The 27,107-nt window shown below is 36.3% G+C and overlaps 2 protein-coding genes across 2 annotated transcripts; one reads left to right on the top strand and one right to left on the bottom strand.

Moving 5' to 3' along the window:
• Positions 1-7,141: 7,141 nt before the first annotated feature.
• LOC137936001 (tubulin alpha-5 chain) lies at positions 7,142-13,306 on the bottom strand. The gene is made up of 5 exons (XM_068780474.1): positions 13,071-13,306; positions 9,566-9,780; positions 9,257-9,456; positions 8,593-9,101; positions 7,142-7,627 (listed from the first exon to the last, which is right to left on the bottom strand). The coding sequence occupies exons 1-5, from the start codon at positions 13,181-13,183 to the stop codon at positions 7,315-7,317; spliced, it is 1,350 nt and encodes a 449-aa protein (XP_068636575.1). The 5' UTR covers positions 13,184-13,306; the 3' UTR covers positions 7,142-7,314.
• A 6,788-nt stretch (positions 13,307-20,094) lies between these two features.
• On the top strand, positions 20,095-26,905 carry LOC137936550 (mitochondrial dicarboxylate/tricarboxylate transporter DTC-like). Its single transcript, XM_068781293.1, has 6 exons — positions 20,095-20,337; positions 20,815-20,898; positions 21,461-21,522; positions 25,778-26,139; positions 26,286-26,500; positions 26,593-26,905. The coding sequence occupies exons 1-6, from the start codon at positions 20,221-20,223 to the stop codon at positions 26,647-26,649; spliced, it is 897 nt and encodes a 298-aa protein (XP_068637394.1). The 5' UTR covers positions 20,095-20,220; the 3' UTR covers positions 26,650-26,905.
• The last annotated feature ends 202 nt before the right edge of the window (positions 26,906-27,107 follow it).

Genomic DNA, 27,107 nt, shown 5'->3' with positions numbered 1-27,107 from the left:
TACATTGTTATATAATGTCCATTGTTATAATCACAAATGTAACGAAGTGAAATAATTTAATTAAAAAGAAAAAAAATTAAGTCAAAGTTGGAGCATCCAAGATTGATTTAGATTTGAGTCCGGCCTTTTTTTTGTTAAGAACATATTGGATATCTACTAACACAAATGCTAAAAAAAGTGCACACCTCTTAAATTTGTTGAAATTCTAAGGCCTTCATTCGCAAAACCATTTAACAAAAGCAAGTCGAAGATGGAGAAGAAATGTTGAAAGAAAGAAGGAGAGAAGAAAAGAAGATGGATGAGAACTTTGAGAAGAGAATGAAGATACACCCTTGTGGATGAACTTTCCTCTTTTTATTTATGGGTACAACATTATTATATGGACAAATATACCTAGGGGTGGCTTCGAACCGAGCCGGCTCGCGAGTAGCTCGTGTTCGGCTCGTTATATTTCGAGCTCGAGCCGAACTCGAACTTAGAAATAGGCTCGTTTAGGTTAACGAGCCGAGCTCGAGCAGAGTCAGGTTCGGCTTGTTGGCTCGCGAGCAGACTCGTTAATTTAACGAGAGGTGGGATCAGGCAAATTTTCGGGAGTCTCGCACGCTCTTTCTCCTGAAAATTGTTTTTTCGGTCTCTCTCCCGCCCTCGCTCTCTTCTCTCCCAAAATTTTTTTAGGCCTCTCTCTCGCCCTCACTCTCTTCGTCTCATGCTCTCTCTCCCGAAAATTGTTTTTTCGGTCTCTCTCTCGCCCTCGCTCTCTTCGTCTCCTCCATACCTTCTCTCTTCTTCCTCCGAAATTTCCTCTCTCGGCCTCTATCTCGCCGTCTGTGCCCCTTCCACCGTCGTCGCACCTAATCCTTCCCCCCGCTCATCGCCTTCTCTGCCTCTCATCGTCGTCGCCGTCGACTCCTGTAGCATCGCCCTCACCTCATCGTACCCCAACTAGAGCGGCTGCTCTGGACCCTCTCTCGTCGTCATCACCCCCTACCACCGCCTACTGCCACCGTCAAATCAGCCGGCCACTGCTCTCGCCGGAACGGGAACCCCGGACACCTAAAGTTCGAAGACCTAAGCTGAGGAGGGGAGATTATTTTCCCCCCTCGACGCTCCGTCCCGTACAACGTGCTAACTTGCACGTGTAGTTCACACATGCGAGTTTTGCACGTGTAGTTTATATAAACAAAAAAAAAAAACTTGCAAATCCTATTCTCAGCCTGTTTTTTCTTTTGGACGATGCAATAAAAAGTAAAAATATAGTGTGTTAAAGTTAGCATTTGATCAAATTTTCCTGTTTATTTTTTTATTTTTTATAATTAATCATGTACACAGTTAATTGGCTCACGTAATTATTGTATTAATGTATAATAAATTGCAATTATTAAATAATAGAATATATTAATTTAATTAATTAATATATTAATTATACATTAAATTACTTATTTGTGTTGTAATCATGTTTGTTTTACCTAATTTGGGGTTTAAATATTATGCTTTAATTAAGTATACTATTATAAGTTACTTATTTTCTTGTCTTTTTATATTTTTCTTATTTTGGGGCACTAACATTGGAAACTGTTTTCCAATGTATATGAACTTGTCCACATTAACACCAAGTTTGAAATTGAATTTGAAGCAAGAGATGAAGATGAACTTCAAATTTTAAGTTTGTTGACTAACCCCCCTTATAATTTTCATATCCACAGTAGCTTCAGAGTCATTATTTAGTGCTGTTGGTAGAGTAATAGACTCGTATAGTTATTCCTTGGTACCAAATACATTTCAAACTTTGATTTGTGGCACTGGCTGGGTTCGGACTCTTCATGGTATAAAAAAAATCAAAAAGTGAATTTATTTAATTAATTATTTATTACGATATTTTTTAGTTTTATTTATTAAAATTTTGTTTTATGATTACAACCTGAGAAGAAGAGTGCAGAGATAATGTTACCAGCTACATGATTTTTCATGTTTTTCTCATCATGGTAATTTTAATATTTTTAACGACATTAAGTAACTACTAGTGGAAGAGTATTTTTTTTATCTAAAAATAACTAATTTTATTTTTTTGTTTTTGTTATAGGTGGAGATTTTGCTCAAGCAATGACGTATATTATTTTCTAGCATAAAGAGAAATAACTATAGTTTGTAAATTTATAATGGATTTATAGTTTTTATTTGGGTGATTGTAAATTGATAGTGATGTTTCATTTAATTTTGTTGTGTTTGATTATTGTATGGAATTTATTTATAATATCAAGTAGTGTATGGAGTGTTTAGACTATTTTATGGAATGTATAAATAATTTATTGGAGTGTTTATGGAATGTATAAACAATTTTATGGAGTATTTATGCAGGTATTATGTATGTTGATTATGCCCAATTTTAAATAGAGGTCATGTCGAATTTTATATAGGTATTATATATATAGATTATGCTTAATTTTAAGTAGAGGTTATGCCCAATCTTATACATGTATTATATATATATATATATAGGTTATGCCCAATTTTATGTAAAATGTATGCATAATTTTATATATATTTTATTTGGTATATATTTTTTGAAAAGTTTTAAATGTATGTTGAGGCTCGAGTTCGGCTCGAACTCGGTGGGCTCGAGCTCGGCTCGAAATATTTAAATCAAGCTCGGCTCGAACATAGGTAGGTTCGGGCTCGGATCGGCTCGATGCCACCCCTAAATTGTAGAGGATCGAGCTCGGCTCAAAGCTCGGCTTGAACTCGGTTAAAATTTTTGGGCTCGAGCTCGATAACAATTTTAGGCTCGTGACGAGGTTCGGCTCGAAATATTTAAATCAAGCAAGGCTCGAACATAGGCAGGTTCGGGCTCGGCTCGGCTCGATGCCACCCTTAATTGCGATGGTCTTGAGGATGTGAGTAGCCAAGTAACATGCTTTCAGAGGCAGAGTGCATTAGAATCCACAAGATCCGCACAATTTCGAGATGCCATATCGACTTCCATGTGGAACGATAAATGATGGTTGTATCTTATTACTTTTGAATATGCATCATTTATATGTACTAAACTTGTAACTTATGATTTTAATATTAAAGGCACGAACTCGTTATCTGAATAATCTTTCTTTTAGGTTATTAATAAAGTTGTATATGTTTTTATTTATTATTTTTGTTTAATTTATTGCTATATTAAACTTCATATTTAAGTCTTTGGTAAATAAAATATAATTAAAGTATGCATTTGATTAATTAATTACTTTTAATTTTGTCAAAATATATTATTATTTAATACCATGTAAAAAATCTATCTTATGTTATTAATATAATAATTTTTTATTTATTAATCATTTTTATTTTTTATTTACTCTATTGTATTAGTGATTTAATAGTGGCAAGTAAAATATTGTTAACTCAAACATTTGGTTTAATTAACTCATTTTTATAATTATTAAAATCAATGATTTTAAATTTTGAAGATGAAGAGGAACTTGTCCACACTAATACCCATTTTGAAGATGAAGATCATGTAGATGCATGAGATGAAGATGAAGATGAAAATCAAATTTTCGTTTCGTTGACTAACACCCCCCCTCTTCATGAGGGCACCATAATTTATAAAGACAATAAGTAAAAGACAACTCTAGGTACAAATCTTTTATCTTTAAGGTTCTCCCTCAAGTTGGTTCTTGGATGAAATGTGATGCATATTGATGTCCACATAACTTGTAGCTTATCAAGAACAAAGTAGTAATCAATTACAATATATTTGGCCCTCTCATAAAAACTTGGATCAGTTGCTATGTAGATTATCACAATAAAGTTGCATAGGAGTTGTAACAGGAAACCCATGTTCAGTCAACAAGGATTTTAGCCATAAATCTCACTCACTACATGAGGCATAGTGCAATATTATGCTTTTACACTAAATTTTGCCACTATATTTTGTTTCTTACTTGAAAGTTTAAGGTTACTACCTACCATTGTGCAAAAACTTAAACTTGACTTTTCATGGAATTTAAGATAATGAAAAATCCTTTCTAAAGCTTGCCAATGAGAAAGTTAAGGTTGATGTATAAACTAACTAATGACAGTCACATGAAATGAGATATTAGGCCTAATCATGATGAAATAATTTAGTTTACCAACCAACCACTAAAATTTTCCCACATTTGTATCCATGTCATATTAATCATAGCTTCAAATTTAGATCCATGCAATTATAAATAGGCATACACCCAAGTATGTTTGTGTCATCTAGTAAGTCCAAAACAAGTTTCCTTTCAAACAAGACAATGCTATGTATTTGTAGTACCTCAATCCCAATAAAGAACTTGAGTAGACCAAGATACTTCATTTGAATTACCTTGCACAATAACTCCTTTACTTGTTGAAAACTATTCTTGTTATTGCCTATCAGTATAAGATATTATCACATAAACTGCCATGAACAAATACCGAGTGGTCCATCTCACCTCTAAAAGCCAAAACCAAAGACAACCTTACGAAACTTGTCAAACTAGCACATGGAGATTGTTTTAGCCAATAAATGAACCTCCTTTACCAACATACCTTTTCAACCGCACATCTCTTAAAGCCAAAACAAAAGACAACCTTACTAAACTTGTCAAACCATGTCTATGGAGATTGCTTTAGCCCATGAATGGACTTCCTTTAGCAACATACCTTCTCAACCTCACATCTTTTAAAGCTAAAACCAAAGACAACCTTACTAAACTTGTCAAACCATGTCCATGGAGATTGTTTTAACCCATAAATGGACTTCCACAACCAACATACCTTCTTTCCCTCAATTGCAAATCTAGATAGTTATGACGTATAGACTTCCTCATAAAATTTACCATTGAGGAAGACATTCTTGACATCTAATTGATGAATAAAACAATTGAAATTGGCATCAATGGATATACAAATTCGTTTTGAATTAAGTTTAGCCACCAGAGAGAAGGTATCCTTATAATTAATATCATATGATTAAATGCAACTTTTTACAACTAACCCGCTCTGGACCAAGTAATGTTGCCATATGGGTAGTAGTTGACTGTCAAAACCCTTTTATATCCCATGGGTTTTTCTTCCAATAGAAAAAAGTCAAATTTTTAAGTATGATTATCATATAAGGTTGTCATCTCCTCTTCCACAGTAGCTTAGAGCCTCTTGGTAGGTCTTTGGAATAATCACAGAGGAAAAAGGTTGATGAAAAAGAACAAAAATACAAAGATTGTCTATAAGTAGACCCAAAGTTACAAATCAGATGAGCGGTAGAGGAAGTAGTTTTGGACTATAGACAGAAATGTGTAGGTTTTCAAATAGTAATTGGTCAATCATCATAATGAGGGTAAAAATAATAGGTCAAGGACGAGAAGTACTAACTTCATAATTTTTAAAAGACACCTACATATATAGGGGTGGCATGTCTAGTAAATAAGGATAACTTTCATAAATATGACATAAAATTTTAATTATACGAGTTGGTGTATGTCCTCTTATGTCTTTTTCCTTTTGAAGCATGTAATTCTAAGGACATTGTAGACATTGTAAACACCTTTCCTTGGTTCAAATTTGTCCAGACACCTCTGTCACTTTTCGTCTTCTTTATCTCCCTTGGTTTCGTCTATCCTCTCTCCTAAGAGCTAGATTTCCTCTATTATCTTATTCCTTGAGATCTTTTGTGTTTATGTGTTGGCCCTAGAAATTAACATGGTATCACAACAAGTAAAGATCTGACATGGAAAAGGAAGAGAAGATAGAGAAAAAATGGAGGAAAAAAAAAAAAAAGAGGATTTCTTGTGTTTCCCTTTAGTATTCTTTCTCAATTTCTACTTCTCGCTGGTTTTGTCACTCTCTTAACATAAGTTTCTTACATCAAATTATATACCATTGGAAAGATCTTAAATAATCTTTGAAACTAGAGTTTTCTAGAAAGTGAAATCTACATCTGAAGCACCAAAAGTAAAAGTGTAGAAAAGTTTTAAGTAGTAACAAAAAACCTCAACTTTCTGAATGGTTTGTACCAACATAACTTAGAATTTATATTAAGAATTGTACCTCAAAAGATAAATATGTGAGTCTAATTTTTATCCCAGTAAACCGTTTTTTAATCTAATTTTTCTAGAGAGAGATATCATCAATGGAAGAATTGACGGTCATGCAAATTCCGAATTTAAGCCGATTTTCTTGAACAAAATTACAATCTATCTTGATGTGTTTCGTCTTTTTATGAATACAAGGTGGGTTCTAATATGAATGGCCATATTAGGCAATTACTGATATGAAGCAATGGATACAGGATTATAGATCTGAACAACCTCATCAGGTAATTATCGGTCTGACTCATCAAATCTTATAGTTATAAATTTTGGATGGCTAGATCAGTCGGTGGATAAGGGAAAGTTTTACAGGATTTGCTTGAGATTCCTAAAAATAGCTAAAGGATGAGAGTGAAAAGAGACAAGGAAGCAAATGAATACTCTCGTCTGTTCTTTAGTGTTCTAAATAGAAAAGGAAGGAAAAAACCTTTGATCATATTTGAGCAATCAGAAAAATCCTGCTAAATTTGTGGGCCTATTTTAGTATTGTAAAGGTTCATTATATCTTAAAAAGGGATCACTAGTAATAGGCGACATGGAACCCTCCTGGACCAAACAGATCTCTTCCAAAACGACAATCTAGTCTCTCCGTTGACAAGTACAGCAATCAACTTTTTGTGCAAATGCGTGTGACACGGATATCATCTTTCTAATCGCTATACCTGATGTAAATCTAGTTGGTCGTGTATCGTTTTCTCCACCAAACGTCTCTCCAACAACTCAGTCTCAGCTCCTTGTCGGCAAGACCCCTTCACCAGATAGTACCGGTGAATGACCGAAAATCTGATGTTTGATGACATCGGCGTTTGGTCTCATGATTGTGTTATTTGGAGACGAAACGATTGCTATAACTAGGTCCTCTGTCCTCTGTCACGATGGAAATATGACGATTTCCTGGGGACTGGAAAACAAAAGATTCAAGAGCATCGACAAAACATGACCATACAATTTTTGCATATTGTTAATGTCGCTCATGGTACTGTAGTTATTTGTGAAACCAAAACGAAGCATCGAAGCCGGAAAACAAAGTATATTTTGGAAATTGCTTATCAAGATACTTGAACAGAAAAAAACCAGAAGAAACTACTAGAGAAGAATACCATACACAATTTGGGAAATGAGCTACTGGTACACTCAAAAAACAAGAAGATACAACAGGAAAAGGGAAACCAAGGTGATCCAATCGAGTCCAACAACAGATAACCCTACTCCCTAAACTTAGATTTCATTCTCAGAAGTCATCACCTTCTTCTTCCTCCTCGGCACCTTCTGCCCCAACTTCCTCGTAGTCTCTTTCAAGTGCTGCCAAATCCTCACGGGCTTCCGAGAATTCTCCTTCTTCCATCCCTTCTCCAACATACCAGTGAACAAAAGCACGTTTAGAATACATGAGATCAAATTTGTGATCAATTCGGGAGAAGACTTCTGCAACAGCTGTGTTGTTACTGATCATGCACACTGCCCGCTGGACCTTGGCTAGATCACCCCCAGGAACAACTGTTGGAGGCTGGTAATTGATCCCACACTTGAAGCCAGTTGGGCACCTGAAATATATACCACAAGATTTAGCAAACGTAAATGCACCTAGAAAACAACAAACTGTGACAATTTCCCAGTACGCAAGCAATATGTTATTTTCTCCAAAAGAAACATTCCCAAGAATTATAACGCTTTTCAAAATGGATAAGAAATGATAGATGCAACTTTTCTAGGGTTCAAATGGGCAAACATCCAATCAAACCAAAACAGTACAGAGATTGGAAAGGGAATTTGGTGCAAAATGTAAGAAGCTGTATACACTTTTCATCTGTAAGAAGCTGTACTTTTCACTTAAAGCTCCACTTCGATGGCCTGAAGCGGCTTTATCACGAATTTGGTGCAAAATGTCGCACCAAATCCCAAACCCACTCTAGTAATACCCATTTGTCAGGAAGTCACATATAGGAAAGCTGAATACACAGACCTAAACTAGCTATGCCTGCATCTTTTCCCCTTTTACTAAAGAAAGTAGGCATCACTGACCTAAACTACAGATGGAACTTGGGACTTTACATCCATAGCTCGCCACATTTAATGCTATATTCCTATTTCAAATGTGAGTTCACAACTCTTAGGAGGCCATCTTCTCTCTAGAACTTGAGCATGGAGGAGAGAAGCTACTGTGCATGTATTATTTCAAAGTTTTAATAGCATATAAAATTCATAGAGAAGAGAAAGCAGTTAGGATTTTGGTAACCTACACAATAGCATACTAAAATGTTCACCCTAGATATTCTGCTTAACATTCTTTTTTGCAGTCATTTTGGGAAGGATAGGGACAAGGCAGAAGCTAGATATTTCCGGAAAATATGGTATGTCATGTTAATAGGACTACAATTATATGGCAAAACATATGCAACTCAAAACCCATAAATGTTAGTATCTTCAAAAAACCAATTTGACTGCAAAACATATGGTAACTCTATCATCCAGCTGTTTGCTCAATTTGAGGTCAAGTTGCAAAACTCACCAGTCAACAAACTGAACAGTTCGCTTGGTCTTAATAGTTGCAACAGCTGCATTCACATCTTTCGGTACAACATCTCCACGGTACATTAAACAACACGCCATGTATTTTCCATGCCTTGGATCGCATTTTGCCATCATGCTTGAAGGCTCAAAAACTGCATTTGTGATCTCAGGAACAGATAATTGCTCATGGTATGCTTTTTCAGCAGAGATGACAGGAGCATATGAGGAAAGCATGAAATGGATTCGCGGGTATGGGACAAGGTTTGTCTGAAACTCAGTAATATCAACATTGATGGCACCATCAAACCTCAGGGAAGTAGTCAAGGATGATATAATCTGAGAAATCAACCGGTTCAAGTTGGTGTAAGTAGGTCTCTCAATATCAAGGGATCTTCGACAAATGTCATATATAGCTTCATTGTCTAGAAGAACAGCAACATCAGTGTGTTCAAGTAGGGAATGAGTGGAAAGCACACTGTTGTAAGGTTCCACTACTGCTGTAGAGACCTGCAACAAAAGGCATCCAAAAAAAAAATGGTTTACATAATTGTAGAGTATATCACATAAAGGATGACAACAAGCCAACTGTTGGGGCTCTGGAGCTGTTGCCATGAAGAGAAAAATTCTCAGCACAATATATGTAAATGGGCCTCAAAGCATACCTGAGGAGAAGGGTAAATGGTGAAACCAAGCTTTGATTTTTTGCCATAATCGACAGACAAACGCTCTAACAACAAGGAGCCCAAACCTGATCCAGTACCACCACCAACAGCATTAAAAACCAAAAACCCTTGCAATCCAGTACAGTTGTCTGCCAATTTCCTTACTCGATCAAGACAAAGATCCACAATTTCTTTCCCAACTGCAATACATAAAGAAAACATATCTAATGTCAGATACAAGATTTCTCAAGGCTTTCCTGGACCCTAAGGCTTATAGAAAAAATAGAGTAGCAACTAAACGTAAATTACCAGTGTAATGTCCCCTAGCAAAGTTGTTGGCGGCATCTTCCTTTCCAGAAATAAGTTGTTCTGGATGAAACAGTTGTCTGTAAGTCCCAGACCTAACTTCATCAATGACTGTGGGTTCCAGATCCACAAATATAGCTCTGGGAACATGTTTTCCAGCTCCAGTTTCACTGAAGAAGGTGTTAAATGCATCATGTGCAACACCTACTGATGTATCGCTGTAGGACAAGAGAGCTCATTAGATCTAATTTGCACTCTCAAATATAAACTTAAGAGGCAACTCCTAAATCTAATAAAACATGCAGAAATGGTTTGATAGTCATGCCACAATAATACAAAAAATCAGAAAATGTTACTTCATCAGATAAAGGAATGCAACAATAGTAGCCTTCCGAAGTCAATCCCAAAGCAATTCACAGAAAGCAAAGTGGCATCTTCCGTTATGATAATCCATAAATAAGAAACATCAACTGACTTCTGCAAGGAATTTTGGTAACTGCATGTATGGACAGGAGTGGAATTTTTTACACTTGATATGGCAGCTTATATGGCACAACATGGCATCCATTTGGCATGCCACATAAGTAACATACCCTAAAAAATATCGCCTTCCACCTCTTCCAAGCTGCTGTCACAGCCATCTCTTCCCTGTGACTCTTCATTCTTCCAGTTTTTTTATTTCCCCTTCCCATCTCTTCTCTACTTATCCCTCTTTCTTCACTGCCAGACACCTATGCCCTAATGGCTAGCAGCTTGCAGACAGTGACTCTACAGCAGTGCAGCACGTCTTGAGCAAAAGAGATGGGAAAGAAGAAGCAGGATAAGGAGAGCAAACAATGACAGATGATTCATATCAATGTCAAGAAAATGAATGTAGAACAAACTAAAACTCTATAGATGTCAAGCACAGACGATCAACAGTATGGACCTTAAGAGAAGAATAAAAAATGACTAAAATTTAATAGATGTCAAGATAACCTGAAAAACAAATACAAAATAAGGATGAGTGTTAAAAAAAATATACACTAGCAGTATGAAGTGAATGCCCGAAATTAGCGAGGGATAAGCCAGACACAAATATCTTTGTTTTTTAAGTAAACAAGATCTTAGTAAGAAAAAAAAAATGTATTCGTAGAAAAAAGGTAAGGAGCCAAGAAGAACTCAGAAATAAAAGAAGTAGAGAAAAAGGAGAATTAGCAATTCCATGATTCAGGTTTCGCTGCCCCATTATTGGCTAATGAATCAGACACGAGTTCTCTTTCTATCTAAACCATACACAGTCACAGTAAAATCCATAAGTTGTCAAAAATGTTGCCTAACTTCCAAGGCCAATAAAAACCATGACTAACACGACAAATTGTATTTAAAAGAATCCCCTTCTATAGGATAATTTTGTTCATATCGTCTCTAACCAAGCTACTACAAACACCAAGATCACGGTTGACATGAGAACCACCATCAAAATTTAGTTTGAAGGAGTCAGACAAAAAGAAGTCCATTGAATATGTTGTTGGATAATGAAGTCTCTTCAGTCAACCACATGAAACCATTGGTTTCTGTCGAGGCATGAGAAACCATCAAGGTCTTGGGTTGAATGTCTGGAAGTGTATTAAGCAAGCAACTAAAGCAACAGATCTAGTCTTATTATGGCAAGAGTGGATAACTCCTCTTTCAAAGTATGGAAGAAAATAACCGAAACTGTTAGCTTCTAATTACCTTTACGGGGGAAACTTTAACATACATTAGAATTTTGATTTCAGAGTACATCGACATAAATGACAGCCCATGAAACTGCATTCTACAAAACTAACAATCACACCAACCAAAAGGCTGGGCATCTGTTCAATTTAGAGCTCAAACTCTAAAACTTTAGAATTTTCATTTAAGAAGAAAAGGGCAACCATGCAGGCCCATGACAATGTATTCCCACAAAGGAGAGATCAGGTGGTCCAGCTAAGAGTATGTACTATGAACCGAGAAATCTAGTTTTTCTTAACCAAAAAGTTAAACAGGTGATTTTCGTTTAGTGTTATAGCGTTCTAACTTGACAAAATATGAAATACATGACCAAGTGGTGCTTAAAGAGGGTCTCAGAGCTAAGCTACCTACACCAATGAGTAGGTACTTCTTCGTTTATTTTGAAAAAGCAGCTAGCAAAGCCTTTGTCTCTCTCTCTCTCTCTGTGCGGATACAAACTCAACAAATTGAAGTCCATGATGAAAATATTTTCCAAGTCAAGACACACTCTAATCCTGCTGCGTGTCCATAGCAGCTAAAACAAAAAGAAATGACTCTAGAGAAGTTTTTGAACCTCAAGTCAAGACTAAAGAGAAGTGTGATTAATCCTTTGGCTCAATGGCCATCATGGGGAGGGAGGTTTTGGATTCAAATGCATGCCATGGGATAGGGTTATAGCGTGCCTGTGTATTCAACATTCAAAAAATCTTAAACAATGATTGCAGTGGCTGCAAAGCAACACAAAATGAAGCAAATATCCAATTCAAACTAGAAAATATAACAGAAACTATTAGCATCCAGAAATCAACAGCGCAGTCTCACAGCTCATTTTTTGAACAAGAGAATATTGACCTAAATTCCATTCAGCATTTTTCAACCAAAAGTAGCTTCCACTTTCATAAAAGTTATATTGCTGCCTGGTTCAGTAGTCTAAAATAAAAAAAGTAAAATAAATATAAACAAGTTAAGAATATGAATACAGTAGTGGAAAAAAGTTTGGGGAGGAGAAGAGAAGAAGAGAAAGCACAGTTTTCCGCCTCTAATGAGAAATATACATATAATCAGAAGCAACTTCTTCAAAATATTTATCATGAACTTCTCTCAATGTAACCAATAAACGCAAAGAAAACCATCAAAAAAAATTTCAGGAAGACTTTTGAAAAAATAGTAACAAAAATTTAAGCATTAGAACACAGAAAGCTAACCAAAACTTCCTCTTAATCAAAGACATTAACATATTAAAACAGAACCAAAATTTCTTTCCGACACGTGAAAAGCTACTCTATGAATGTCGCAACGAACAACTAATGACACGGCAAAATTGAGGGAAAACGAAAAAATGAAAAATAGAGCCCTCAAACATGGAAAGAGACAGTAGAAATCGAAGAACAAAGACAACTTTTTTTATCAGAAAGGGCATATATTTAGAATGTAGCTTCCTCAGTTGCCATAGATCCATCTAAAGGCACAATAATAAGCCACATTCAGAAATATTAGAACAAACATATTACGACGAAATATTCTCGCTGATTGAGCAAATCAAAACTTCCTCAAATTACGACATTAAAGTAAAGAAAAATCACGCTAAAAAATGAAAAGGAAACAAAACATGCTACGAGCGCATCGAACACCAAACAGTAGAAAATAATATAATGCAAAAAGAAAAAAGAAAAAAAAATTCCCGTGCAAATAACTTGACTTGAAACAATCCAAAATACAGAAGATCTAATGTTCGACAAACAATACGCACAAACGCCAAGAAGCAAATTACCTAGGCATCATTCCATCCGGCTGGATTCCATGTTCGAGACAATAAAGTTCCCAGCATGAATTTCCGACCTGAATTCCTGCTTGACCGATGTGAATGCTGATGATCTCTCTCATTTTCTCTTCGTCTCTCAATCAGTCGATCGGAATCCAACGCCAGAAACCAAAGTTTCTCCCGTTTATTACCTTCGTGGAAGGAAATTAGAATGTAACAAACAGTTACTCTTTTCCCCCAATGCACTTTCCCTTTTGCAATTTAAACAAGACAGCGAACGGCATAGCTGGCAAGTGGTAACGACCTTTAGATTAAATTGGATACTAATCGTGTTTCGAGTCCGACGGTGGGGACAACGCAATGGGGTCCACTAGTGAGACCGCTAGCTGGCATTTTCTTTCATTCGGAACGACAGAGCGATGGTTATGACGAACTTGACCTCCGAACGTCCGTAGATCTAAGCCAAAAACAGGGGTAATAACGTAAATTAAATGTAACCGCATTCATAATTCAGACCATGTCCTCCTCACGTGTCCAGACGGGGATGACGAGATGCTTAGCTGTTAACATCTTACGTGGCTTTCGTTATTGAAAATAATCCATTTTTTATAATAAATAGCAAGGATGCCACCGACATCTGTGCTATTTATGATCATACGATTTTGTAACATTTATCTATGTGTGACTGTTCTTAGTAGCACGCTTCATGTCTAAGCTTACGTTAGGTATGAATTAGGGTCAACAAGGTAAATGTCTTAGTCATGTATGGGTCAAAAGTAGGTCAAAATGATTTTGTTAAAATTGCTTGTTTGGTCGGTAGATCGGCCAGCAAAAGCAGGTGCGGAATTAGAAGATGAAGCTGGCATTTCGGATTTTTTAAGAGAGAATCAAGACTTTCAGACATTACTTTTCATCTTCTCCACTGCGCATTTGGACAATAATAGCCTCATTATTGTTGCACCTGAATAGTTAAACCCACTCCATGGAAAGGCATGTGAGACATAAATTCCACTGATGAGTTGGAAGAGTTCATGAAATTTGACAATAGTTGCAAGCAAATGGTGATCTACACGGGTGAGAAGAATACTAGATAAAAAATTGTTTTTGTTTTGTTTCTTCTTGTGTTTTGAAAAATGAGACATTTAAACTAACTACTAGTTATAGCTTATACCACTCACTCTCATAGAATATCAATCAAACTACTTCAACACTCTCTCTCAAATTAGAGATTAAACATCAAATATTCCCAACTCGGAGGAGGTATTTGTGAGTGACTTTGTAGTAATAGCCTTTGTGAAGATGTTCGCCGATTGATTCTTTGAAAGATATTGTATAAATATTATTCCGGTTTGAAAATTTTCTCGTATGAAATGATAGTCTATCTCAATGTGTTTGGTTCTCTTATGAAATATTGGATTAGTCATAATATGGACAATCGTCTAATTGTCACAATGAAACTGTATAGGTTTGGTTATATAAGACCCAAACTCAATTATGAATGATTTTAACTATAGTAATTCACTTACTGCAAGTGTTATAGCTCGATACTTCGCTTTTGCACTAGATCTAACCACTACATTTTATTTTTTGCTTCTTTAGGTGACTAAATTGCCCCCAGTAGGAGTGCAATTAATAATTCACTTACTGCAGGTGTCATAGCTCAATATCCCGCTTCCTCACTCGATCTAGCCACTACACTTTATTTTTTGCTTCTCCAAGTGACTAGATTGTCCCCAATAGTTGTGCAGTTAATAATTCACCTATTGCAAGTGTCATAGCTCGATATTTCGTTTCCGCACTCGATCTAGCCACTACATTTCGCTTTTTGCTTCTCTAGGTGACTAGATTGCCCCCAATAGTTGTGCAGTAACCAGATGTGGATTTTCTATCATCAAGGCACTTAACCTAGTCAACATTTGCAAAACCTTCAATTTTTTTTTATGATCATGACATTTATATAGCAGCCCTTGACTTGGACTTTTCTTGAGATGTTGAAAGATTTTTTCCAATGCTTCCCAATGTGATTGTTGTGGTTGATGCATATACTAGTCGATAACACTGACAAAATAGAAAATATCTGGTCTTGTGACTGTGAGATAAATCAACTTCCCAACTAACTGTTGAAACAAACTAACATCAACATCATTGCTAGTTCTTGCACACAACTTAATGTTAGGTTCCATAGGTGTGTTCGCATGATTGCATCCAAGCATCAGTCTCCTTCTACAAATCAAGTACATACTTATTTTGTGATAGAACTATACCATATCTAGATTGAAAAACTTCCATCCCAAAGAAGTATTTGAGAAGCCCGAGGTCCTTGATTTAGAACTTCTTATTAAGGTTTGCTTTACCTGTTGAATTCCACAAAGGTCACTAACCGTAATAACAATATCATCCACATATACCACCATAAGAATGTTGCCCTTAGTGGATTTTTTGGTAAACACTAAGTGATCACTTTCACACCTCTTGAAACCAAGTTTTGTAACCATAATGGTAAATTTATCAAACCAAGCTCATAGAGACTGTTTCAACTCATATATTGTTTTATTCAACCAACATACTTTCTCCCCCTCGACCATATAACCAAGTGACTGCCACATGTAGACTTCCTCAGAGAGTATATCATTCAAGAAAACCTTATTGACATTTAACTGATGTTAATTGCCATTTAAATTGGCTACTAGAGAAATAAGAACTCTAGGTGGGGGTTCATCTTGGCAACAGGAGAAAAGGTTACATCATAATCATTTATCTTAAGACCGAGTATAACCTTTAGCAACCAATTGAGCCTTGTATCTAGCAACAGAACCATCGACATTATACTTTAGGGAGAAGACCCGTTTGCACCCGTTTGCATTTTTTCTTGGCGGAAGGATAGCCATATGCCAAGTGGAATTGTGGTACATAGCTTGGATCTCTTCATCCATGGCAGATTTCTACCTCGGATCAGTGAAATTCTCGTCATAGCAGGTAGGAATGGTGGAAGAAGACAATTCAAAGACAATTCCGAGACAATTGGTGAGTGGAAACATAATGCGAGATAAGTATGAGGTGGATGAAGGTCTAACAACAATGGAGCGGGGCTCTTTGCAAAGAGCAATGAGCCTAGTATCACAAGGTGGTCCATAAACTACTAGAGATGAAGGAGCATAACATACCTCGAGATCATCTGAAAACTCCACAGATGCCTGATCAACAGGTGTAGAGAGAGGGTGTCCACAATTTAAAAAATCATAATCCGCCGGAATAAGTGGCTTTGGCATCATTGTAGATGATGAGAAACTAGAAAGAGAGCTAACAGAAAAATAAGGTTGATGCTCAAGAAAGGAAATATCGGCTGAGATAAACGTTTTCTTCAAGGACAAAGAGTAACACACATAGCATTTTTAATATTTGGAAATCTCAAGAAAATGCACTTAACAGCCCGAGGAAGGAATTTACCTTGGGGAGGCCCCAAGTGATGAACAAAATATATGCATCCAAATACCTTAGGTGCCAATCGGAAAACATCTGAATCAAGAAAAGTGAGGAGAAGGGGGTGGCACCTTTAACTACACCGGAGGACATATGTTTAATAAAAAGCAAACAGTGAGGACTGCATAAGGCCAATAAAATTGGGGAACATTCATAAATAATAAGAAGACAATATTTTCTTTCAGATACACCATTCTGTTTAGGTGTATAAACACATAACGATTGATGAATGATCCCTTTTTCCTTGCAAAAATTTTGAAAGGGAGAGGAAAAATTCGTATTCTCAGACTGAAAGATTTTGACCTAGGTTTTAAACTAATTTTCCAACATAGTACAAAAGGAGGTGAAATAGGAAATTCCTCAGCCCTATCCTTCATCGATTATTACCATATAACTCTCAAGTAATCATCCAAAAATATAATAAAATACTTAGATTGAGATATTTTTGGTACAATAATAGGTCCCCATACATCTAAATTAATTAAAGTAAAATGACTAGAAGTAATATTGTTTTGTCTGGGCTGAAAAATAGATCAATGGTGTTTCCCAAGCTCACAAAATTCACATGACAATTGTGAAACCTAATGAAGGGAAGGGACAATTTTAAAATTTTCTGATGAGGGTTGGCCAAGTCTTTTATGCCTTTTGGAAGCCTCTTTTGTTTTGGTTGTTGCTACTATTGTCAATTAGTAGGGTGCATATAGTAAAGCCCCCCTCTCTCATGGCCACCAGCAATCACCTGTTTCATCTTGATGTCCTGAAACACACAATGAGATGGAAAAAAGTAACAAACTAATTTATTCTTTTGGTCAATTGACTCATTGACATAAAAATCAATGGAAATCGAGGGACAAACAAGAAATTAGAAAGTGAAAACGATGGTGAAATGGTGGATGTATTGGTACCCTTAATCTTAGTTTGTGATCCATCTGCAATGGAGACAAAGCGATCTAAAGTGCATGGTATCACAAAGGACAAATTTTCAATTTTACCTGTGATATGTTTAGAAGCTTCAGAATCAATGATCCAAGGTGAATTACCCTGAATCTTAGTTTGTGATCCATTGCAATGGAGACAAAGCGATCTAAAGTGCATGGTATCACAAAGGACAAATTTTCAATTTTACCTATGATATGTTTAGAGGTTTCGGAATCAATGATCCAAGGTGAATTGCTAGAACATGAGAGAAAGAAACACATATTAGTAGAAGCAATTGTGTCACTTGTGTTGCTTTGGGGAGTATCCATAATACTTTTAAACTTTTGAAACAATTAATGATCCTCTTCTGATAGGATCAATCTTCCTCTGGAAAACTTTGAGGGTACTTCACTGTTGGTAGATGTAGTAGAGATTGATGCTTGATTAACTTTGAAGTAAGGTGGTTTTCTATGTAAGTTCCAATAATTTTCAACTAGATGGTTGTTAAGCCTACAAAAGGTACACTTCCTTTGATAACCACCAATGTTGGAGGTAGGAGCATTTCGACCTCTACCTCTTCCTCTACCAGGTGTCTTTCCACCACTTCCTTTACTTCTACCAGAACCATTGTTCCCTCTCCCTTGAGAGAACATAGCTGAGTTTCCACTTGTTTTGGTTGACTATTGGACTCCTTAATTGGAATCCTTAGCATGGTTGCACATACATCATTAAAAACAGTTTTGCACCAGAGTTAAGTACCTATGCCTTGGCAACATCCAAGTACAGTGGTAGATTAGCAAGACATATAACTGAGACTAGGTCTTCCCTCTACTATTCCTACGTGGTAACTTCAAGTGCATATGGTTGTGTAACCTTCCACTATTGTAGCAGCCCTCTAAATTTGGCAAAGTATTCATGAAGATTATCTTTATACTATGTGTTGCACCTCTTGAAAAATATCATAATTTTTTTGTCGACTATCAAGGGGCAGAATCTAATTCAAAACATGTGTCCCAGATTGCTTTGACTGTCTCTAGGTGTACCACATTGTTTGACAATTGTTCTGTCTATGATTTTAGAAAATATTGCATGTCTTAATGTTTTTTCTTGAATTTAGAAATCAGTACGATACAAAAGCATGAGATTTGAGTTTCAAGTGAAGTTTATATTTGGTGAAAACTTATATTATTATTTCAAAACCTTTCTATACAATGTATATGATGATTTTGAGTATGGTTTTGAAAAAAAATGTCTTAATGCTCTAACAAATACTTGTTCTTGAGAATTAAAATTTGGTAGGTTATCTACTTACATAGCTAGAGTAATCAATATTTTTTTAATGATGCTTGAACTCTAGCCTTAAAATTTTTAATTTTCTTCTATGTGTAAGTTCTTCTTCACAACGACAATCTTCAACGAATGTTTGCTCTAGGTTTTGTATTGACAACTTGATTCAGCATTCTTCTGTCTTAAAGTTTTTGCCACAAATTTTATAATATTTTGTTGGAAGACATGTATCTAACATACATTAACAACATTGTTAGTAGCATAATTTCAAACTAATTATTTTATTATCATCAAATAACGAAGACCAATATAATTTTACCATTGGTCTAACAAGAGGAACTTGAGGCTAATAGCCTCCCAACATGTATGACCTAAAAAAGAATAAATCCCTAAAAATATGTGTTTTCTTCATCTCTTTTTATGTTGGCCGGTTTTTTTATGAAGAGGATCAAGGGGTAAGAAGAAGAAGAAGAGTTGTGGAGAGAAGGTTTTAGGAGGAGAAGAGGAAGAGTAACGAATTTGGAGAAAAGATGAGGAAGAATAGGGTCATGGACTTTTTCAAACCCTCTCCCTTAAGTTGTATTTATAGATATAAAAAAATATTAATGTTACAAGAATACATATTCTCCCTAATAAGAGTGAATAAGAGATATAAATTATAAACTAATCACATGAGTGTCATATTTATCAGATGACTTTTTATTTATCATCATGCTACTGCTATATAGACACTCTCCTTGGTCTGTGGGTTTGAGGCTATCTTTCGCATACTACGTGTGGGCATTCCTTGGTCTCTGAATTTTTTATTTTCTCTAGGGATTTTGAGAATTATGAACACACAAACTAAGTGGACAAAAGAAAAAAATTAAAGGTATGCTCAAAGGTGGACCTCAGTTCTACTGATTTGACACATGCGGCAGCTACATCTAATGGATAACTGGATGGATTTGTCTGAAACTGTATTTTGGTGGCTCTCAGCATTTTAAGTTTGAACTGTGTTTGAGCCCATCTCCACCCCAGCTAAAGGATACTTGCGTTAAACATTCGTGGATCAGGTTTCTTTCTTTCTGGATTCTATAGGAGAAGGAGGCTCACGTGACGTCAACATCACGTGGGCTCCATAACCGTGACAGTACTGAAAACCACGCCTCAGTTTTCTTGTGGATAAATCAGACTTCAACGGACCGGTGGGTTGGATTTATACAGTCTAGAATCAGGTCAATCTAAAGTTGGTCAAGTCGGGTCACTTCGGGTCAATCGGTTCAACCAGTAAATTATCCAACCCAGCCCAACCAAGTGGTTATGTAAAGAGAGGCAGAAAGAATCCCATGCTGGTAGGAGGGAAATAATTTCTTAGGGTTGAATACTTTTATAGAGGTTCGTTCTATAGGAAGAAGTAGAGTATCTCTGCGTTTTCGCCTTTTTCTCTTCTGCTCCTCTCCCTGTGCTCCTCTGTTTTTGAGTTTCAAGGAGAATGGGAGAGGAAAAGCCCAAGGCAACCGGTGTTTGGACCACCGTGAAGCCCTTTGTCAATGGAGGAGCCTCTGGTATGCTCGCTACTTGCGTCATTCAGCCAGTTGATATGATCAAGGTACTTCCGTTTCCCCTTTTCTTCATTGTTTTTATGCTGGACGTTGTCACGCGCTTTCGTTATGGCTTCGGAGGGGTCAATGCGCGAGAAAGATTCGTGTTTTTCATTCTAAGAGTATTTTGGAGTAAAAATGTGTTCTATGCATAAATAGGGAGACGTAGTCTTTATTGAATCTTCATTTTCCGACTATTGTCAAATGCTGCTCTTAATTCGTCTATCTTTCCGTAAATAGACGGTTTTTTTTCAGACTGAACAAAAATAAAATGTTGCATATCTGTGATTTTAGTTCTATTGATCTGGTTATCTTCCTTTTCCAATACGTGGTGGTATTTTTCCTTTAGTCTATTTCTGTTTCCTTGTCAGTTGTTTATCTGGGCGTGGTATTTTTTTTATCGAATGGGTTTGCTGAATTTATTTGTTGGTAAATGGACTGGGCGGCTCGGTTTCAGTTTTTATTGTTCTGCTCTTAATTTTCAGGTGAGAATTCAGCTGGGTCAGGGTTCAGCAGCTCATGTTGCCAAGACTATGCTGCGTGAAGAAGGTTTTGGTGCCTTGTATAAAGTAAGTATTGCTTACATGATCTGCTTTTTGTTCGTTTTTCTCTATTAATATTATGAACATAAAATTCTCTACTGCTGTCTGCTCTAGTTTCTTGTGTGTGTTAAAGCGAAGGTTTGATAAATAATTAGATGTCCTCTTCTGTTGCAGTAGAGTACAGAGGTAGAATCTGAGAGATATGAATAGATAGTGAAATAATGATTTTCTTTCTGTTAATGCATCTTTCTGCTACTGTAATATTCATGGGCATTTTGAGCCAGCCATGTTGAAGCAACTTATCTTCTGTATCTCCTGTTAGAGACTCGAACTCTTCACTAATTATTTAAACCTGTATGTGTGTTCACATTTCTCTTTTTTATACAAGACAACCACTGGACATTAATTTATGGAGAGTCATTTCTCCTTTCTTTAATAGAAAAAATCTGTGGGTCTGTCTATTTTATTTTCATATGATGGATACATCCATTGTCATTTAAGAAACTAGAGATTTATCAATTGAATATAATTTGTGGGCTGAAATATATTTTGTATCCTTCTGTATCTAAACTACTGTTTTCTGAATCAGGGGCTTTCAGCTGGGTTGCTCAGGCAAGCTACATATACAACTGCTCGACTAGGGTCTTTCAGGTCAATCTTCCTGCTATATTCTTCTTCCAATTTCTTTACTAAATTGAACTCATTTTGTATCACTATAACATATTTTATCAATATTTTTTTTTTCTTCTGTTCACTTTTTTCTTGTAAATCTTGGATGTCCTTTCTTGGGGTATTCTATGTGTTGCTTTTGCTTTAAGGTAAAATTCCCTTCTATATCTTATTCCTGTAATTCAGTTGCAACACTTAAATACTGAAATTATTTTAAAAAGCTTGAATAATGGAATTTAAAGTGGATACCTACAATTGGAACTTGTTGCACCCTCGGTGCTCGTCTCTCTTATGATTGAATCTTCTTATCTCATATTTTTTCCCCTGAAATTTTGTTTTCTAACACTTGTAAATTCTTTCTTTTGGCCATGAATTTCAATCCAATTCTTCGCACTCCTACTCCCAAAAGAAAAAGAGAAAAAAGGATAGAAAAAAAAGAATTCTCTATTAGCTTATGATTGCTTGCTCATGATGCTCTATCTTGTCTTGACACATTTATTGCATTTCGAATAATGGGTTTCAAGCATGCAGTTAATTTTTTGTTCATAAAATATATAAAAATGAACATCAATTTTTAGTCTAGAAAAAAAAATGAGTGTAGTCTGGGGTCCTCATGAGAGATGAACAATTTGATTTTCTGAACGGGGTTTAGCGAAGCATGAGCTTGAATCTAGGACTTCATGCTTTTGGAGCTGGAATTTTGTGACACTTGTCTTTGTCGCAAGCCAACAGCCTCTACCTTGTTGGCAAACTCCCGAAGGACTAGTGAATCACTTTCTTCTCAGAAGTCATATCCGCAATAACATGGATGCAGTCATTTGTCCTACTTGATATTTGCATGAGAAGGGAAGTAGTTCTTGGACACGAGTTGTTTGTTTTGTTGAAAGTGTTTTTGTTGTTCTAATCTTCTCGATAACAGGAACATTAGACTTTTTTTTTTTGAAATTTGGATCCTGTACCCTGATAAGACTTGAACTCAAGACCTCACACTAGAAACCTTCCCATGTAGCCATGGAGCCAAGGGTCTGATAAACTGAATGGTAGACTGATAATTGTTTAGAATTATAAGAGTAGAGAATTGACATAATTGTTCAGTTGTTATTGATAGCGTGAGTGCTTCACTTTTTAATTATCTCCAATTGCTTGTCTTATAATCTGGTTGTTTTAAGTTCATATATCTGGTCAGATTTCATTTCCTTTGGATATATTCTTTTTTATGGTGTTGTGTTGACATTGGACTTGCTTAGTTGCTGTCTTTGATTGGTCCCACCGTCTTGATTAACATGGATGCATGGGGCCAATTGCTTCAGAGGGAGAACTCTTCTTGTCGTGAGTTGAGATTGGATTTGCTTAGTTACCGTCTTGGATTGGTCCCACCTCCTTGATTAACATGGAGGCATGGGGCCAATTGCTTCAGAGCGTTGGAACCCTTGTTGTTCATTAGAGAGGTTTTCTTCTTCATGATCTGATGCTTGTCTTTATGTTTTAAAGAAATCTTCCATTCTTAGATGAGTACATGGTTGTGAACTTCCTAAGGCATGCTAACTACATGTGCAAATTCTTGCATGTTAGTATTTTTTGCATCTCGGTTGAACTAATAATCTCTCTCTCTAAATCAAGCAGTTTGTGCTGTTTAAATAATAAAAAAAATCATTCCTCCTATGTGTTGGGCCACAAGTCATAAAAAGAAAGGAAGAAAGAAATAAAAGTGATGGAAACATTATTGAAAGAATGATATTTGGTTTTATCCACCTATATTTTTGGATGGCTGTCATTTAGTCATCTTAAGATGGCTTCTTTTTGTCACCTATTTTGTTAATTCCAGACAGTTTGTTGTGTGAAATAAAGAATTAAACGAGGAAATTGAGAAAGAAAAGATGAGGGGAATTTGTCTTGGAAAAAGATTTGGACGGGTTTGTTTGATGTGGTGGTCATATTATGTTGTATTATCTGTTATTGTTTGAAGACGAGATCACCAGAAGTGCTATATTTTTTGTGATAACTGTGAGAAGAAGGATGCCGTTGAGAAGGCTCCGAAGCAAACAGTATAAGTTAAGAGGGGGGCTCGGGCAACTAGCCCCCTGAAATATTTGAAACAGTATAATTATGGCCCAGTTGAAGGTGGGCCCCTTCCCTTTAAGATTGCCACCCTCTCCTCCCCTTTGCTTTGTGTTTGTCTGCTCTCTATTCTAAAAAGTTTTAGATCTGGCATTGCTTCTGAGTAAGGCAAAGTACAGCTACTCAAAATATATAGCAACAAGGAAAAACGAAGTACAAGGAAGAAAATAACTCGGGGGTGAGAGGTGCCAACAACAAGGTTTTGTCAACGAACCTCTCCATGAGCCAATGCATCTGCAATGCTATTGGTGCTCTTAGGATTGAAGCCAACCTACATTGAAATCTTCACAGAGATTCTCACTCATGCCAAAATATATTAAAAGATGGCCAGGTGGCACTTGCACACACTGACCCATCTAATATCTATGGTCTAATCTGCTTCTGCAGTGAGGGACACTGAACCTATTCGTATATTGCCGTAGGCCTTGGAGAAGGGCCCTCTATTCCATCACCATGGCATCACACTGACTGATGCGTGCAGGATAAACAAGAAGGATATTACCTTTAAGGTCCTGATCACTCCTCCTTCCCTATTGAGCCTGAATTGCTTAAACTGCCATGACAGTTGAACTTTAACTCGAAGGGTTCCAGGTTGTGGGGATTGGAATTTCATAATCCGTGGAGGTGATAACAACCTTCTAGTTCCTTCTGATGACCAATCTATAAGATGTGAGGTTTCTTGAAAAAATAAAAAGGAAGAAATAAACTAAGATTTTTAAGCTGCCTTATTTAACTGGTGGCTCAGTTTGAAAAGGTTGCTAAAGAGGGGGTTTCCCACCACTCTCATTGTAAGTTTTCCTCTTGATGTTGTAGCTGTTTGTTTGCTTCAGGCTTTTAATGAATGCACCATTTCATATATATATATAATTTTAAAGCATATTCTTTTCATTGCCGCAAAATGCCAACAAAGCCTTTAACAATTTTTGAAAAATAATGTTATCTGTAAGCTCATAAAAATTCTATGGTGTTCAAGCTATGAGTGGTGGCTTTTGAATCTTTATTTTGCTAGGAGTAACTATTTAAGATTTTGTACATTTACCTGAACAGGGAGGTAATAAGAAACTTTGTTTCATCTCCCCCCTCCCTCCTCAAGTGCCCTTTCCTATTCCTTTTCTCATTCCTATACATTTTTTTAATTGCTGTAGAAGATTTGAAACGAATTTTGTTTTTTCATTTCTGTCTTCCTGGTCTTTTTATAGAATTTCTAGTTGAGACTGAAAAAAAGAGTTAAATTGCTTTCCCATTGGAATATAGGGTCCTCTATACTCTTCTTTATGCCCAAGAATTAGACATTTATTTTCTTTTTGCATTTTTTATCCATGTGGCTAGACATTCGCGCAAAGATGGAGCGAATGTCAAGTGAGATAGCAGAACCTTTAGTAGTCATATACTTTTAAATAGGGAAAATGATATTCTCACTTAACTTTTGCGTCATGATTACTCACTTTCAAATGGGGGAATAATCTCTAGTGGCAAAATTGGTCAAAACTGTTCTACTTTGACTTTGAATAGATACCAATGGGGATGTGATTCATGTCAAGGTGATTAAAATTTATTGTGTCATCAGTAAATTGCTTGAGCTTATTTGTGTCAGGAATATCTTGTAAGTAAAAGGCCTAAAGCCCCAATTGTAGTTTGTCTATAAAGGGTTTGTTGTTTGTTCTCTCTAATGTTTCAAACTGTTTGTGGGCATTGGGTAGCAAAGATGTGATGCAGAATCACACTGTAGATAAAATGTTATAGATGCAAGTTCCATTGATATTAACATGCCCAAGAGAGAGTTTATATGTAAAAACTTTAATTTTCTTTTTTTAACAAATGTTATAGACCTTGATCTACTCCCCTTTACCATTTTTTTGATAATTTGGATTCCTTCCACTGAAGTTTTTACTTTTCCTGTTAGAAATGAATTCTGTCTGGATGCGGGTGTCTGATGGAGGGTTCTCTGTGTACATTATAGAGAAACCTTAACGGTTAATCAGATTACCGGTTTTCTTATAATCAAGAACAAGAGAGCTAATGCAACGAAGTGCCAGATTTGAGATTTTTTTAGATATGTTTTCCTTGGGTATAATATGATTCTATTTTTTACAAAAAAAAATTGTTGATTGCTTTGCAGGATTTTGACAAACAAAGCTGTTGCTGCCAATGATGGGAAGCCTCTGCCTCTCTATCAGAAAGCTCTTTGTGGCTTGACAGCTGGGGCAATTGGAGCTAGTGTTGGGAGTCCAGCTGATTTAGCCCTTATTCGTATGCAAGCCGATGCCACATTACCTGCCGCACAACGCAGAAACTACACAAATGCTTTTCATGCACTATATCGTATCGTCGCTGATGAAGGTGTTCTTGCATTGTGGAAAGGAGCTGGTCCTACTGTAGTAAGAGCAATGGCTCTTAATATGGGGATGCTTGCATCTTATGATCAAAGTGTTGAGTTCTTCAAGGATTCACTTGGATTTGGTGAAGCCAGTACAGTAGTGGGTTAGTATGTCACCATTGCTTTTGCATAGTCCAATTCGTACCGAGTATAATGTCTGTTGGTTGAGGTAGTTCTGAATGTTCTGTACTGTGTATAATGTCTGTAGGTTGAGGTAGCTCTGATAATTCCTTCATGTATTCTCTTGTAGGGGCAAGTGCTGTTTCAGGTTTCTTTGCTTCAGCTTGCAGTTTACCGTTTGATTATGTTAAAACACAAATACAAAAAATGCAACCAGATGCAACTGGTAAATACCCTTACAGTGGCTCCCTGGACTGTGCCATGAAGACTCTCAAATCAGGGGGACCATTCAAATTCTATACTGGCTTTCCTGTTTATTGCGTTAGGATTGCTCCTCATGTGATGGTAAATTGGAAACTTTTCTCTATGTTGTCTTTTCTTTCTCTGATATTTGTTAATATTTTCGTGGTATCTCAAATGGGCTCCTATCTCTGCAGATGACATGGATATTCTTGAACCAAATCCAGAAGTTGGAGAAGTCTATTGGGCTGTAGATGATGTCCTACGAATGGAATTCTTATAGACTTAAAAAGAGCAATTTAGTGTCAGTTACATTATTACATTTTTCAGATTTGTAGTGTAGTGTAATTAGATTTTTCAGATTTGTAGTGTACTTGAGGCAAATTTTGACTTGAAAGCCCTCCTACAACAACTAAACCTTTGTTTTATAGAACATTTGGAATACTAAACATGTGGTCCTGGAAAGATTTGCTGGAAATTGTAGCAGAGATACAGGTTACAGCTGGTTAATTGTTTTTATGCATGTACTGGTTAATAAGGCTTACTATAAAAGAGATATCAGGTTGCTATCTATATACACCTCTTTGATATTTGATTTACTTCCATTGAATAAATATAGCTAGAGTTAGCAAAGGCCTTACCAAATTTAGTTTGGCCATAAGCGAGAATGTATCCTCGTAATCAAATACCATAACATTGAGTGTATCAGGCT

The sequence above is a fragment of the Aristolochia californica genome, unplaced genomic scaffold, assembly GCF_029961685.1.
Source record: "Aristolochia californica isolate CCGP_79_NKW_82.1479 unplaced genomic scaffold, dmAriCali1.0.hap1 SCAF_7, whole genome shotgun sequence".
NCBI lineage: Eukaryota > Viridiplantae > Streptophyta > Magnoliopsida > Piperales > Aristolochiaceae > Aristolochia > Aristolochia californica.
This window is presented reverse-complemented; position numbering and strand designations above follow the sequence as displayed.